The sequence below is a fragment of the Aulonocara stuartgranti genome (assembly GCF_965226115.1).
Source record: "Aulonocara stuartgranti genome assembly, chromosome: 18".
Lineage (NCBI taxonomy): Eukaryota > Metazoa > Chordata > Actinopteri > Cichliformes > Cichlidae > Aulonocara > Aulonocara stuartgranti.
This window is the reverse complement of record NC_138954.1, coordinates 15,840,584-15,852,398: the sequence shown is the minus strand read 5'-3', so window position 1 is coordinate 15,852,398 and position 11,815 is coordinate 15,840,584. Positions and strand designations below refer to the sequence as shown.

The window sequence follows — 11,815 nt, the reverse complement described above, 5'->3', positions numbered from 1 at the left end:
AATTCCTGTTCTTAGCTGACAGGAGTGGCACTCAGTGTGGTCTTCTGCTTCTGTAGCAGAAGGGTTGGTTGCAATGAGTACTTATTTGAGTTACTGCTTATTTTCTCTTTTTTAAACCACTCTCTGTAAACTCCAGAGATGGTAGATCAACAGTTTCTGAAATACTGAGACCACTTCGTCAGGCAACAGAAGTCATGTTATATTCAAAATTACTGAAGTCAACGACCTTCCTCATTCTGCTCAGCAGGTCATCCTGATTATGTCTGTATGCTTAAAAGTACTGAGTCCCAGCAATATGACTGACTGATTAATTGAACTGATGTAGCTAACAAAGAGACCAGTGAGCGTATAAAAATATTGTAAAAAGCAAGCCGTCCATTCACAGATCCAGCGGAGACTTAATTATTCATGCTCATAAAGAGCATGTTCATGGATGCATTGTGGATTTGACATTTTAAAAGTTTGTAGATCTTTGTTAACACTTTCTTCTTTTTGAGTATTTTTGTACGACATCATTCTGTCACTAAAGCATTTTTCTCTGCATCTATAGAAGATTGTGCAAATAAGTCTGATCTACGCTTATATTTCATTAACAGAAGGAACCAGGCCCGGGGATCTCAGCTAATGTAGTTTTCCATCACTCCTGTCTTGATGATGTTATACACACAACAACCTTTGTCTTAAATAGAAGCACAAAGGCATATCCTTTTATAGTCCTCCCCTATTGTTGGCACTGTGGGGGTGGAGGTGACACCTGTGAACAGTGGATAAAGGGCCTCTAATCACCCATCTCTGACCGCAGTGTCCAGGATCACTCTGCTGTGTGTCAGTCCTCCCCTTTGTCTCTTCCAATGGCCCCTAAGAAGAAAGAAGAGCCAAAACCTGCCGCACCAGCTGCCCCCAAACCCCCAGAGCCTGAGCGCCCCAAGACCCCGGACTTTGACCCAACATCAGTGACGGTAAAACATCAACAGATATTATTATTGTACGCACAGATTGTGGATCGGCTTCAGATAGAGGTTGTTGGTGAATTTAACCCCTTTTTTTATTCAATCATATTAGACAGATAAGGAGACTTCATTTCAAGAGTCCAATGCTGTTACCTATGCCTGTGTTTAAAGTGCATCAGAGACCCCATGTGACATTTACTTGGCAGTACAAGACAAACAGGAGGGTAAAGATTTTTCAAGGCATTATGGTGATTCTTGTAATATTTTTTCTAACCTTCATAGCTTTACAGAATTTTTCATAAACTGCGCGCATCTTTGACAGTTATGGGGGAAAAAGCATGTAACTCACTGTCAGGGCGAGGTTCAGAAGCAAACTACTTGATACGTCAGACATCATGGAAACATTGTCTTCTGCTGACTTGGCCCTTTCTCAATGGATAAATGTTTTCTTGGTTGAGCGAGCTGCCATGTTACAATGGACCGTGGTTAAATCCACAAAATGTGATCTTCATTATGTCTGCAAATAGCAGACCACCCTCACCATTCCTCTGTGGGGAAAAAGGGGTGGAAAAACTGGGAGGAAGAAAAATACAGATAATTATAGCCATCTTCATCCATCTTTAAACATGCTTAGATACGTTTTTGGATAATATTTTTACAAAACCTCACAAAGGGTCTAGGGGTCTGTAGATGTAGCCTGACATGAGACAGAAACAGGGGCGTGCCCTGACAGTTCAAAATATGCTTGAAGTGCAAAACTTCAAAAGTTGTTGTGGTTACTGAGGCCAAAGCTATTTTTAGATTTAAAATAACAGATTTTAATGGAGCACAAAGCTGATTGTAGAAACGAGCTGTACAGCTGGTTTAACATTCAGTTCTCTTTCTACTATATATTCTACCACCTGAGTGTCAAACATGTGCAGTTTCCCAGGAAAAGCAAAGATACTGTGCAGGACCCTCAAGCACCCAGGTCTCTGGTAGAGGACCCGAGCTTGAAGGATAAAGACCGCCCTGCCCTCTCTCTCTCACACAAACACAAAAATTAAAAAATTAAAAAATGAGATGAAACAGATGGGTTCCCCTTCAAGGTTTTGTTCTGCTTGTTCTGCTGAACAAATAGAAGAATAATTAGAAGCATATATAAATCGCTGGATCTCAGGTTTTCTAACTCTAAATGGTGTTTAACAGATTTTATGTACTTTACACTCTTTATATCTAATAATGCTGCTCGTGTGCATATGCACATGACATTATGGCCTTGTTACTTCCCCGTGGAGCTGACAGCACCAAAGATTCCACGTTACATCTAAAAATAAACTCAAATGACGCCGACACTGGTAGACAGTATACATCTAGTAAGAAGGGGGTTTTAGCCTCAAGGTCACAAGTAAACAATGCACTTTGATCAGAACAGATGATGGCTGTAACTCGACCTGCTAAAATGGCTTGCTGTAGGAGGGTCATCAAGTTCACCGTCTTAAATGAATTCACTGTGTTTGCGGTACTATGTCCCAAATGATCAGCATCCCTCAGTCGCTTTGTTTTCTATGTCTTTTTGCAGCTGGAATTTACTCCTGAACAACTTGAGGGTAAGGCTCAGGCGGCTGTTACAGTTGTCTTCTGGGCTGCATGGTTTGTGAGTTATTTATAGAGTGAATAAATTGTTTGTGTGATCATGCCACCCATAAGTGTGTGAGAAATGTTCAGCAGCAGCTGGTGATACACTAGAGCCAGCATATGCTATTATATTAAAATAAACATCCATCTGTGTCAGTCGCTTTGAAAAGGCTTTAAGATGCATGTCAGTCTAGGTAGAGAGGAACATCTGAGGGTTTGACTCCTTCATTAGCGGTGGGCTCTTTTATGTGAGGCGTGCAATTATGCTGTTGATCGTTACACAAACAGAGAGCATGTGATGCCTTTTCTCAAAGACTTTGCATGTTCTCTTAGATTACAATAACAAGATGAGAAATCAAAAGGAATAATGCGCTTTCTTTTCATTCACAGACTTCAAAGATGCTTTCCAGCTGTTTGACAGGACCCCAACCAGTGAGATGAAAATCACTTATGCCCAGTGTGGTGACCTAATAAGAGCTTTGGGCCAGAATCCCACAAATACAGAGATAATGTACGTGCTTGGAAAGCCCAAAGCTGAAGGTTAGTAATGAGACAAGTGTGCAAACTGAGTCATTGCTGTTGTTAAGCGTTGGAGCTGGATGTAGTTCAAGAATCTGTACAATATCGGACTAAATAAAGTTCACCACTACAAAGGAATTCCGTCTTTCTTTCTTTTTTTTTTGTGCTTTATTTGTTACACTTTCATTATTTTCTGCAGATATGAATACCAAGATGCTGGACTTTGACCAGTTTCTACCCATCCACCAACACATCTGCAAAGCCAAGGACCGTGGAACATTTGAGGACTTTGTAGAGGGCCTCCGGGTGTTTGACAAGGAGGGGAACGGCACGGTCATGGGTGCAGAACTCAGACACGTTTTGGCAACACTGGGTGAGTTAATTAACAACTTTAATTCATGAATCTGTCATCATAAGGAAATGTACTGAACTGACTGCTTTCCTGTGTTCTTCCTTGGGGATCATAGGTGAGAAGATGAGGGAGGACGAGGTGGAGCAGCTAATGCAAAACCAAGAGGATGCTAATGGGTGCATAAATTATGAAGCTTTTGTTAAGTACATTATGGCATCTTAAGAGGGGCCGATGTTTCTTTCAGCCTCATTGTCATTCTGGTGCTACATCGCAGTACATAATGAAATCAATATGAGTGAGTAATGAGTTTGTCTCTCCTTCATTGTGAATTCTTGACCGCAAAAGATTTCCGTACATCTCATCTTGTATATTTTTCATTTCCATGCATCTTGGATTGATCTACAGCATAATTCATCAATATTTCAATGTTTTCTTTTTTTTTCTAAGGTCCCTGATGTTAATGCTGTGCGCACACTGCACATTGCCCCTGTTTATTTTGTAGAGCATGGTAAATAAAAACACTCATTGTGGCTGTACTCGATTTTTCAAAAACGAACGCAGAAATGTGTGTTATTGTCTGCGCCTTTCACATAAGGCAGTTCATTTTGCTTCAGATTGAGTCATAATATATAATATAGTGCATTAAGAAGCAAATCAGAGACTCCATGGTTTAGTAGTTAGCACATTAGCCAAATCTAAAAGCTCACTGGTTTCAGGAAAAAAAAATGCTGATTAAAAAATGTGGAACCATCCACTGTGGTGACCCCTCATGAATAAAAGAAGCTATACTAACAGACAAATCAATAGAGTGTCCTGTTTGTTATTCTTAAGATAGCAACAGGACAACAATTAAAATAGGAAACTATATAAAATCTCTGTAGTTTGCTGTAAATGAGCATATATTTGATTCAATTACTTCTTCTAAAAATGTTATACCTAAATTTCGTTTCTCAAAATGTATTTTATTTTGTCAAAGTCCCCAAGAGAAAAGCATCTTTAGAGTAAAAAAATAAATACTGACATTTAAAGTCTGTATTAAACCTATTATAGGGCAGCAGCACTTACTACAGTGTCAATCACAGGAAATTTTGAAAAAATAGTACTTTCCCTAATCAGCCAACAGAGGGAGCTGTTGCTCAAAAAATGTCTCACTTGCGGTAAATGTGGGGATTCTGTAAACACTGACAATGAAAAACAACATGCCATTCTTCACCTCCAGCCCTGCTACAAATATACAAATGAGGAACATTAAGGTGCCACAGCCTATCCATCCTGCTAGTCCCACATTACGGAAAGTCATTTAAATTCTGGTTGGCATTTTATCCAATGGCAGGGTTAGTTTCATAATGCTCGTTAATCAGCGTGTAAACCCACGCCTCTAGTAAGACCCATAATGAGCCAATTTACCATAACTGATAAAATGTTCGCTGTTTGTGAGCATTGTTATGTAGTACTGCTTAAATACTATTTTGGTGGTAAAGTTCATACAAGCTTAACGACATCAACCCTGTACAAGGATCTTCCTTTTATTTCCCCAAGAGGAACAAAAGCGCTCAGATTTCTGAACAATATCGTCATTGTCATGTTGTAGATTAGGTTGAACAGGTGCTCTATGGACCTACGCAATAATAAGTAAAATATTCAGCGCCGTTGCTTTATGCCTGCACCATTCAATTAAATGAATCACAATCTTAGACATTATTTATACTTGTGGGGTTTCGCTAGTTGTGAATGAGTTGAAAAGGACCCACTTACTACATTCGTTTGTTACCTGAGGCCTGAAGCTACAAATACAAACATGCTACGCCTACATTATTTTCCTGATATTGCTGAACAACAAACAACATATTTCAACATAAGTCTGAAATCTGAATATAAAATAGAAATTTCTTTGATTTTTCGCTTGTATCTTGACATTACAGTAAAGACTATCCCATTTTGGGATTAACTCATTTCGAAACAAGTTCACCGTGGCATTATCCTTCACCTTAAATAGCTTTTCAAGCACTTCTTTTTCACTGCTCTGCTGACCTTCATCATAATCTTTTTCAGTCTGCTTTCCTCATCCAGCCGCTTCAGGCTATATAGTATATTTACCTATTATGTGTTCACAGCCAATTTTCCACCAGACGGCTAGACTGGCACCAGTTTATAGTTGCTGGGACATATTGACTGTATGGTTTAAGTAATGCAGTAAACTGGCAGCATCATATTGGAATAATTTCCACATTAATTCCGTTTAATAACAAAACTCCTGGAAGAAAACAGTTTATATATTTTAATGCCATTCACCCTTAAGGTTTACCAAGAGTTTTAAAGCCAGAGAGCATAATTTACATTAAACCCCTTGCTAACTGAGTTGACTCAATGCTGATTAGGCCCATCATCACAAAGTAACATTAAAGCAGAGCTATAAATCCGGTGTGGCTGAAGACATTAATGTGCTGGCACAGTGGTTCTGACTCATTTCAAGTCAACCAGTAAGAACTGTTTTGCCAGTGGTGAAGATGTGAGCAACTGCCAGTGGGAGTAGCTTCCCTTTACGGCTTATTGACAGAGAGCTTTAATTTCTTTTGTAATGTTTTCAGTTTCCAGGTGCTGTTGGTTATTTTTAAGCAACAAAACTACTTGGTAAGGCTTAGAATAATATTAGGGATTGGATTAAAATATATCCTCTCTGTCGAGAATTTCTCTGCCAGAAAACCTTGAAGGCAAATACCACCAAAAACATTGTTTTCTTAGCCCCACCAGGCTGGTAAATGTGTTTTTAAGGTTTACTCCACCCTCTATGTGCACATGTGATGCACACCATCTTTTAGAAATTTGTAGTCTTGAAGTCTGAAGTTGAAAACGCAAACTTAATAAAGTTCCTTTACAGCCAGGCTGAAGGATGCTGCCTGTGGGAATTGCTATTAACTTACCTTTATGTATAAAATCAGCAGGGTGACCTTTGCAGGAGTTTTGGCTTAAAGCAGCAATAATTAAGTGATGGGAGATACTTCATTAAGCGAGGTCATTTATTAGTTTATCTGAGCTTAAGATATAAATATTATATTACAGATGGGTTTATTTTGAAATTCGAGGCTTAGTGGCAGCCTTTTGTTGTCATGCTGGTTATTTATTTTTAGTTGATGCAATGTGGAATGCAGTTTAATGCAGACACATGGGAGTTCAGGGCAAATAATCCATGATGCTGTGCAGATGTGCTGCACACGTCTGGCATGATACTGAAGAATCTGATAGCATTGTCTATCTTTTGCAATGCTGGAAACCATTAGAAACATTAATTGTCACAATAAGGCTTGATTGGGCTACATCAGAGTCCCGGCCGATTGTTTGGGGATGTATAACTCAAATCCTGAGGGTTCTGGGGATAGGCTGTAGTTTCTGCTCCATTTCACTCCAGTCAAGCCTGAAGTGTATGAAACAGTGTCTAGCAAGTGCTCTCTGAGTGTGTCTTCCATTCTGTGAGTAAAAACTACAATTTCAGATCAGGAAATGCCAGTGAAGCAGCAGTCGTTCAGTCTATCAGAAAAATAAGTATGAGATTGGATCATTATAAAACTGCTGTATTTATTTTATAAAGTGCCTGGAGGTGAGGGAGATACACAGCAAATGAATCAGCTGAACAGATTCTATTAGTGCAATCTGTGACTTTTGTAAGATTTTCAAACTGTATGGACCCAATGCACTGAAATGCCCCCCTCCAAAATATATAGTGTGTTATATAATTTAAAGTAAAATTTTAATCAAAATCATTTTTTCACACATACAGTCCAAGTGTATACAAGTAACACAAAGATACATGATTTACAGAGACAACGGCTTCATTTTCACAAAACTTTTTTTTCTTTTGTTTATAAGGCAACCTGGGTTGTTCAACAAAGAGTTTTTATAAAATTATGTCTGACATCAAACAGCACTGAATACACATCATGTACAACAAACGATGTACAAAATAAACAAGATTTGGTCGACAAAGTCCAGTGGAAATAATAGAAATACATAGGCAGTTAAAAAGTCAGTATGTCAGTAAACATGGTTTCTCTCTTTGGTGAGTTCAAATAAAATATAGTTTTATTTATATTTTATTCACATTTGTTTAAAAAAAGTTTCTTTATGAAAATACGTCACAGTTGTAATGTAATGTGGTACACTTTGTATGTATGTAACATATTGAAGTCTTGGGAGGATGCGCAATGTCATGGCTAACTTATGACGCCCTTGATCAGAGTTATATATTAATGGGTAAATAATGAGAGGTGATCAGTATTTACCAGCTAACATCAAGCGTCATCAAGCAGCAACAGCAAAAATGAACTAAGATCAACAGAAACAGATGTTGTAATGTAGCAAAAGTTTACAAAATACTTTTTTTACATCAAGATGTGATTAAATATTTTGTGTTATGTACACCATCTTCACATGGGTTCAGTTTTTGAAATAAATTCTGGATGTTTTATGCGACACTTTTAAATACAAACCCCGATATCAATGCAAATATAATCTGAAATAAATACATAAACGTAATAAATAAATAAAACATGGGAAGGTCATTCACTTTCTGTCCGAAGCTTGCAAAATCTTCTTAATGACCCCTCTGGAGTATCACAGTATTAAGCGTTATTGTTAAATCCACACAAAACACACATCAAACAGAAATGAGGGGTGCTGATTTTGCCACCCATCAAATGTCAGACAGTTTTTATTTAACAGATGTGTAGCTAATCTATCAACACAGAAGGGAATATGTGCATCAAAATGTAAGCTCGCTGTAATTGATCGATAAACCTTTTCATAACAAACGTTTCCTCCCTTATTATTATCTGTCCATACATGGCTGTTTAAATTACTATTGGGTGAGCAGCCTTAGGAGGTGTAAGAGCCGGGGTTACAGGCAAGCAGAAGGTTGATCTCACCAGAGCAAGGGTTTAGGAAAAGGATCGGTCCTCATATTGTCAAGCTCCTCTTCCTTTGACCCAGAAGCTTAGTATGTGACACTGATTATAAGGAAGCCACAAGGATTTCGTAAAGCCAAAAGAATTTAATCTGCTTCCACTGTGCCTGCATGACAAATTCATGCGCAGCACTTAACAGATTACATAAATGAGAATCACTTGGCTCCATAAAATAATGTATATATAATCATACCTTTCCTCGTCTGCAAGAGAACTCTAAGTTGGGAACGCTCATTTATCGCTCTCGGGGAGTTCAAACACATAATACGTTAAATTGCTCTTTATGTCAACACCTTCCTTGCACAGTAAAAAAAAAAAAGCAACAAAAAAATAAGACCAAGTCTAACAAAAGGAAATAAAAATAGTTGTAAAATCAAATCCTCAGAACAAAGAGGGGAAAAAAGTATTTACCAATGTTTACAACAGTAAGAAAGATGTAAAAAAGAAAGAAGAAAAATGATTAAAAAAAAAGACACATTATAAAAGCTTCTTAACAATGGCTTGTTTGTATAAAATAGCCACATCTCACATTAACCAAAACATCATGTGTTGAGATTGTGTTTTAGTTTAAAAAAAGCAGTTGATGACTGTACGTTAAATTGTTTTCACTTCAGAGTGTTATGACTCATTTTTTATTATTTTGTTTTTACTCTGTGCTGTTTTCTGTTTTCTTCCTTACCAAAAAGCTTCTTTCTGTCAAATTAAGCTGCCGATAAAGAGCAGGTAATTCAAAGAGCAGTTTAGCATTTTTATCATAATAGATACAAATGGCAGTTTTGGCAACATATGAATGCGTCATGGTCAGTCAAATTTCAAGTACTCATAACCAGTAACAACACTAAAATTATAGGGTCAAACCTGATGTAATGTGACCATTGAACCATTTCGTTGTTTCGAAAAAACCCAGCCCGTCTACGTCCCGAACGGTACCTTATAACGAGAACTTCATGTCATTTTTGTGCAGTTAAAATGAACTTTTGTCACCAGGCAAAATAAATCGCATGACTCCTTAGTCATACCGGACAAACAGCGACCTTGCTGGAGGAATCAGTATGGAGATTGCGTGTTTCTGTGGTCACACGGCTGTGGTCTGTTTGATGCTGTGGAAGCTGATCCTGGTCGGAGAGGTCGGGATAGACATGGCTCGTGCCACTCGAACTCGAAGAGCGTGGTTGTCCTGCCAGCGGTGCCACCGTTTTCTTACTGCTGAGCGAACCTACAACGATAACAAGATATATAGAGAATAAAAGAATATTACAATAAACTTCAAATTATTTTTTAAGATATTATACAACATTTTGGGAAGTCGTTTTAATTGTTTAATGTAAAGATAGAGCCATGTGAATAAATAATTGTTTTAGAAGATTCTGTGCAGTCCTGTGAAACTCCATTATTCAGTTCAGCTTGTAGAAAGCACCTTTAGCGCTCCTTAACTTGAAGTATTGTTTTCTGTATGACTTCCAGTCTCTGGAAGAACCCACACTTCTTTACAACACTTCAGTTCATTGAGGTTTGTAGGCATTTGTTTATGCACAGCTCTCTTAAGGTCCTGCTCCATCATTTCAGTCACGTTTAGGTCTTGACTTTGGCATTATAACACTTTGACTCTTTTCTTTTTCAGATTCTGTTATAGATTTGCTGCTGATTTAGCTATTGGACAAATGGCTTCACATTTGAAAGAGTACTTTGGTATACAGAGGAGTTTGTGGTCGACTCAGTGACCGCAAGGTACCCAGGTCCTGTAACAGCAAAAAACAGCCGAAATCATCAGCCCTCCAACACGGTGCTGACAGTTGGTCTCAGGTGTTTGTGCTGATTTGCTGTGTTTGGGTTCCTCCACACATGGTACTGTGCTTTATGGCGAAACATCCCTACTTTGGCCTCACATGTCCAAAGGACATTGTTCCAGACGTTTTGTGGTTTGTTCAGTTGCAACTTTGCAAACCTAAGCGTTCCTGCCATGTGATTTTGGAGATGCTTTCTCCTGACAACCCTTTTAAACAAACCGTGCTTGCTCGTTTTTCTTCTAATTATACTTTCATGAACTTTAACACTTAACATGCTAACTAAATCCTGTAGAGTCTGCGATGTGGTTCTTGGATTTTTTGCTGTTTCTGTCACCAAAGAGGTTGTCACACTTGTTGATGAGCAGCTGATCGAGTGCATTTGATTAGCAGCACCTGGCTGCTACTTACAATACCCACTGCATTCCTGTGGAAGCAGTAAGGGTGTGCTAAGTTTTTAACAAGATTATAATGAGTCCTGTTAAAACTCTGATTTTCTCATGACTGTAAATGTATGACTTTAACAGTAGACTATGAGACCGTAAACACATTAACTAATTAACTAACTAATGAAAAATAATATTCAGGTAAAAATGTTATATTAAAAAAATATAACTTTTTTGCCAATAATTTAAAGGGCTCTGTTCCCACAATGTGTGTCTTTATGTATAAATTAAACCCCATTATTATACTGATTTAATTTCTGTTTCCTCTCGATTACGATCAAACGTGACATAATCGTTATACTCCCCGTCTGTTGTCCTTTTGTCTCGATTTATAGGTTTTTCTTTTATTAAAAATTTCTGAATGTGATTCTTAATAAAAGTCACCTTCACAACCTTCCACCATGATCTGGCGTTATATTTTAAAATCAAATAAATGGTGATTTCAGCATATTTGGCCACAAAACCTAATTTCTGTCTCTGCTGCTCATCCACCTCCCCGTGTCCGTATTCAGTCCTTTGAATCCAAGTCAGGTACAAAGTTTTCCACACTCACATTAATTTTAATGACTGCAGTCAATGTTTTTTGATGCAGGTCCTGCCACTTGCTAGGACTTGACATCTTCTTAACACTTTTAGGCAGTTATTTGGGCACTTATTTTAAAGACCCCATTTAAAAGAATGGGAATTTCAATGGTCCCCCAGAACATAAAAATTGCATGCATCAAATCATTGAGTGAAACTGCTTAAAAGGCCTGGCAACTTTGCCCTGGAAAAAAAAGGTTTCTTTCTCAGAAGTTATACGTCTACTTCACTTGTGAAGAGTTACACAGCATTTTGGCTTCACTATCGGCTCAATCAAGAGTCCCAACACAATCCTCCTGACTCATTCCACCAGACCACTGAAGAAAAGCCAGTTTAATTAATATGGGTACAGTAAACTAAGAAAAACAACACTACGCATATTTATGTCTATCCCCAAAATGTTGAAACTTGACTGTGCACTTGTAACAACATGACTTACTAATTTGTTTCATGGTTTGGCTGCAAAAATTTCTGGCACAACTTCACCTACTTCCAAGGTGCATGGAGAGGATGAAAGAATTCACAATGCAGGAACTCCAGCAACACTTGAGGGAAGATGTGGCCTGATGAAGGCCCTGATGAAGGCCACAAGCCGAAAAGTGTCAGT

General features: G+C 38.1%; 2 protein-coding genes across 5 annotated transcripts in view; one reads left to right on the top strand and one right to left on the bottom strand.

Annotated features, from left to right (window-relative positions):
- Window positions 1-790: 790 nt before the first annotated feature.
- Window positions 791-3,974, top strand: myl13 (myosin, light chain 13). 2 transcript variants are annotated; one of them, XR_014272869.1, is made up of 6 exons: window positions 791-959; window positions 2,512-2,539; window positions 2,958-3,107; window positions 3,286-3,459; window positions 3,554-3,733; window positions 3,886-3,974. XR_014272869.1 is itself a non-coding variant. In XM_082514504.1 (5 exons), exons 1-5 carry the CDS (start codon window positions 852-854, stop codon window positions 3,658-3,660), a joined length of 567 nt encoding a protein of 188 aa, XP_082370630.1. In that variant the 5' UTR covers window positions 792-851; the 3' UTR covers window positions 3,661-3,974. The 2 variants fall into 2 exon arrangements, 1 of the variants encoding a protein (XP_082370630.1); XM_082514504.1 differs by having other exon boundaries at window positions 792-959; window positions 3,554-3,974.
- A 1,780-nt stretch (window positions 3,975-5,754) lies between these two features.
- Window positions 5,755-11,815, bottom strand: part of LOC309694116 (corticotropin-releasing factor receptor 2) — a 47,477-nt gene continuing 41,416 nt past the window's right edge. For all 3 annotated transcript variants that reach the window (XM_082513895.1, XM_082513896.1, XM_082513897.1), the window contains one exon: window positions 5,755-9,612. In XM_082513895.1, coding sequence (XP_082370021.1) covers window positions 9,472-9,612 — 141 coding nt within the window. In that variant the 3' untranslated portion in view covers window positions 5,755-9,471. The remainder of the gene's footprint in view (window positions 9,613-11,815) is intronic.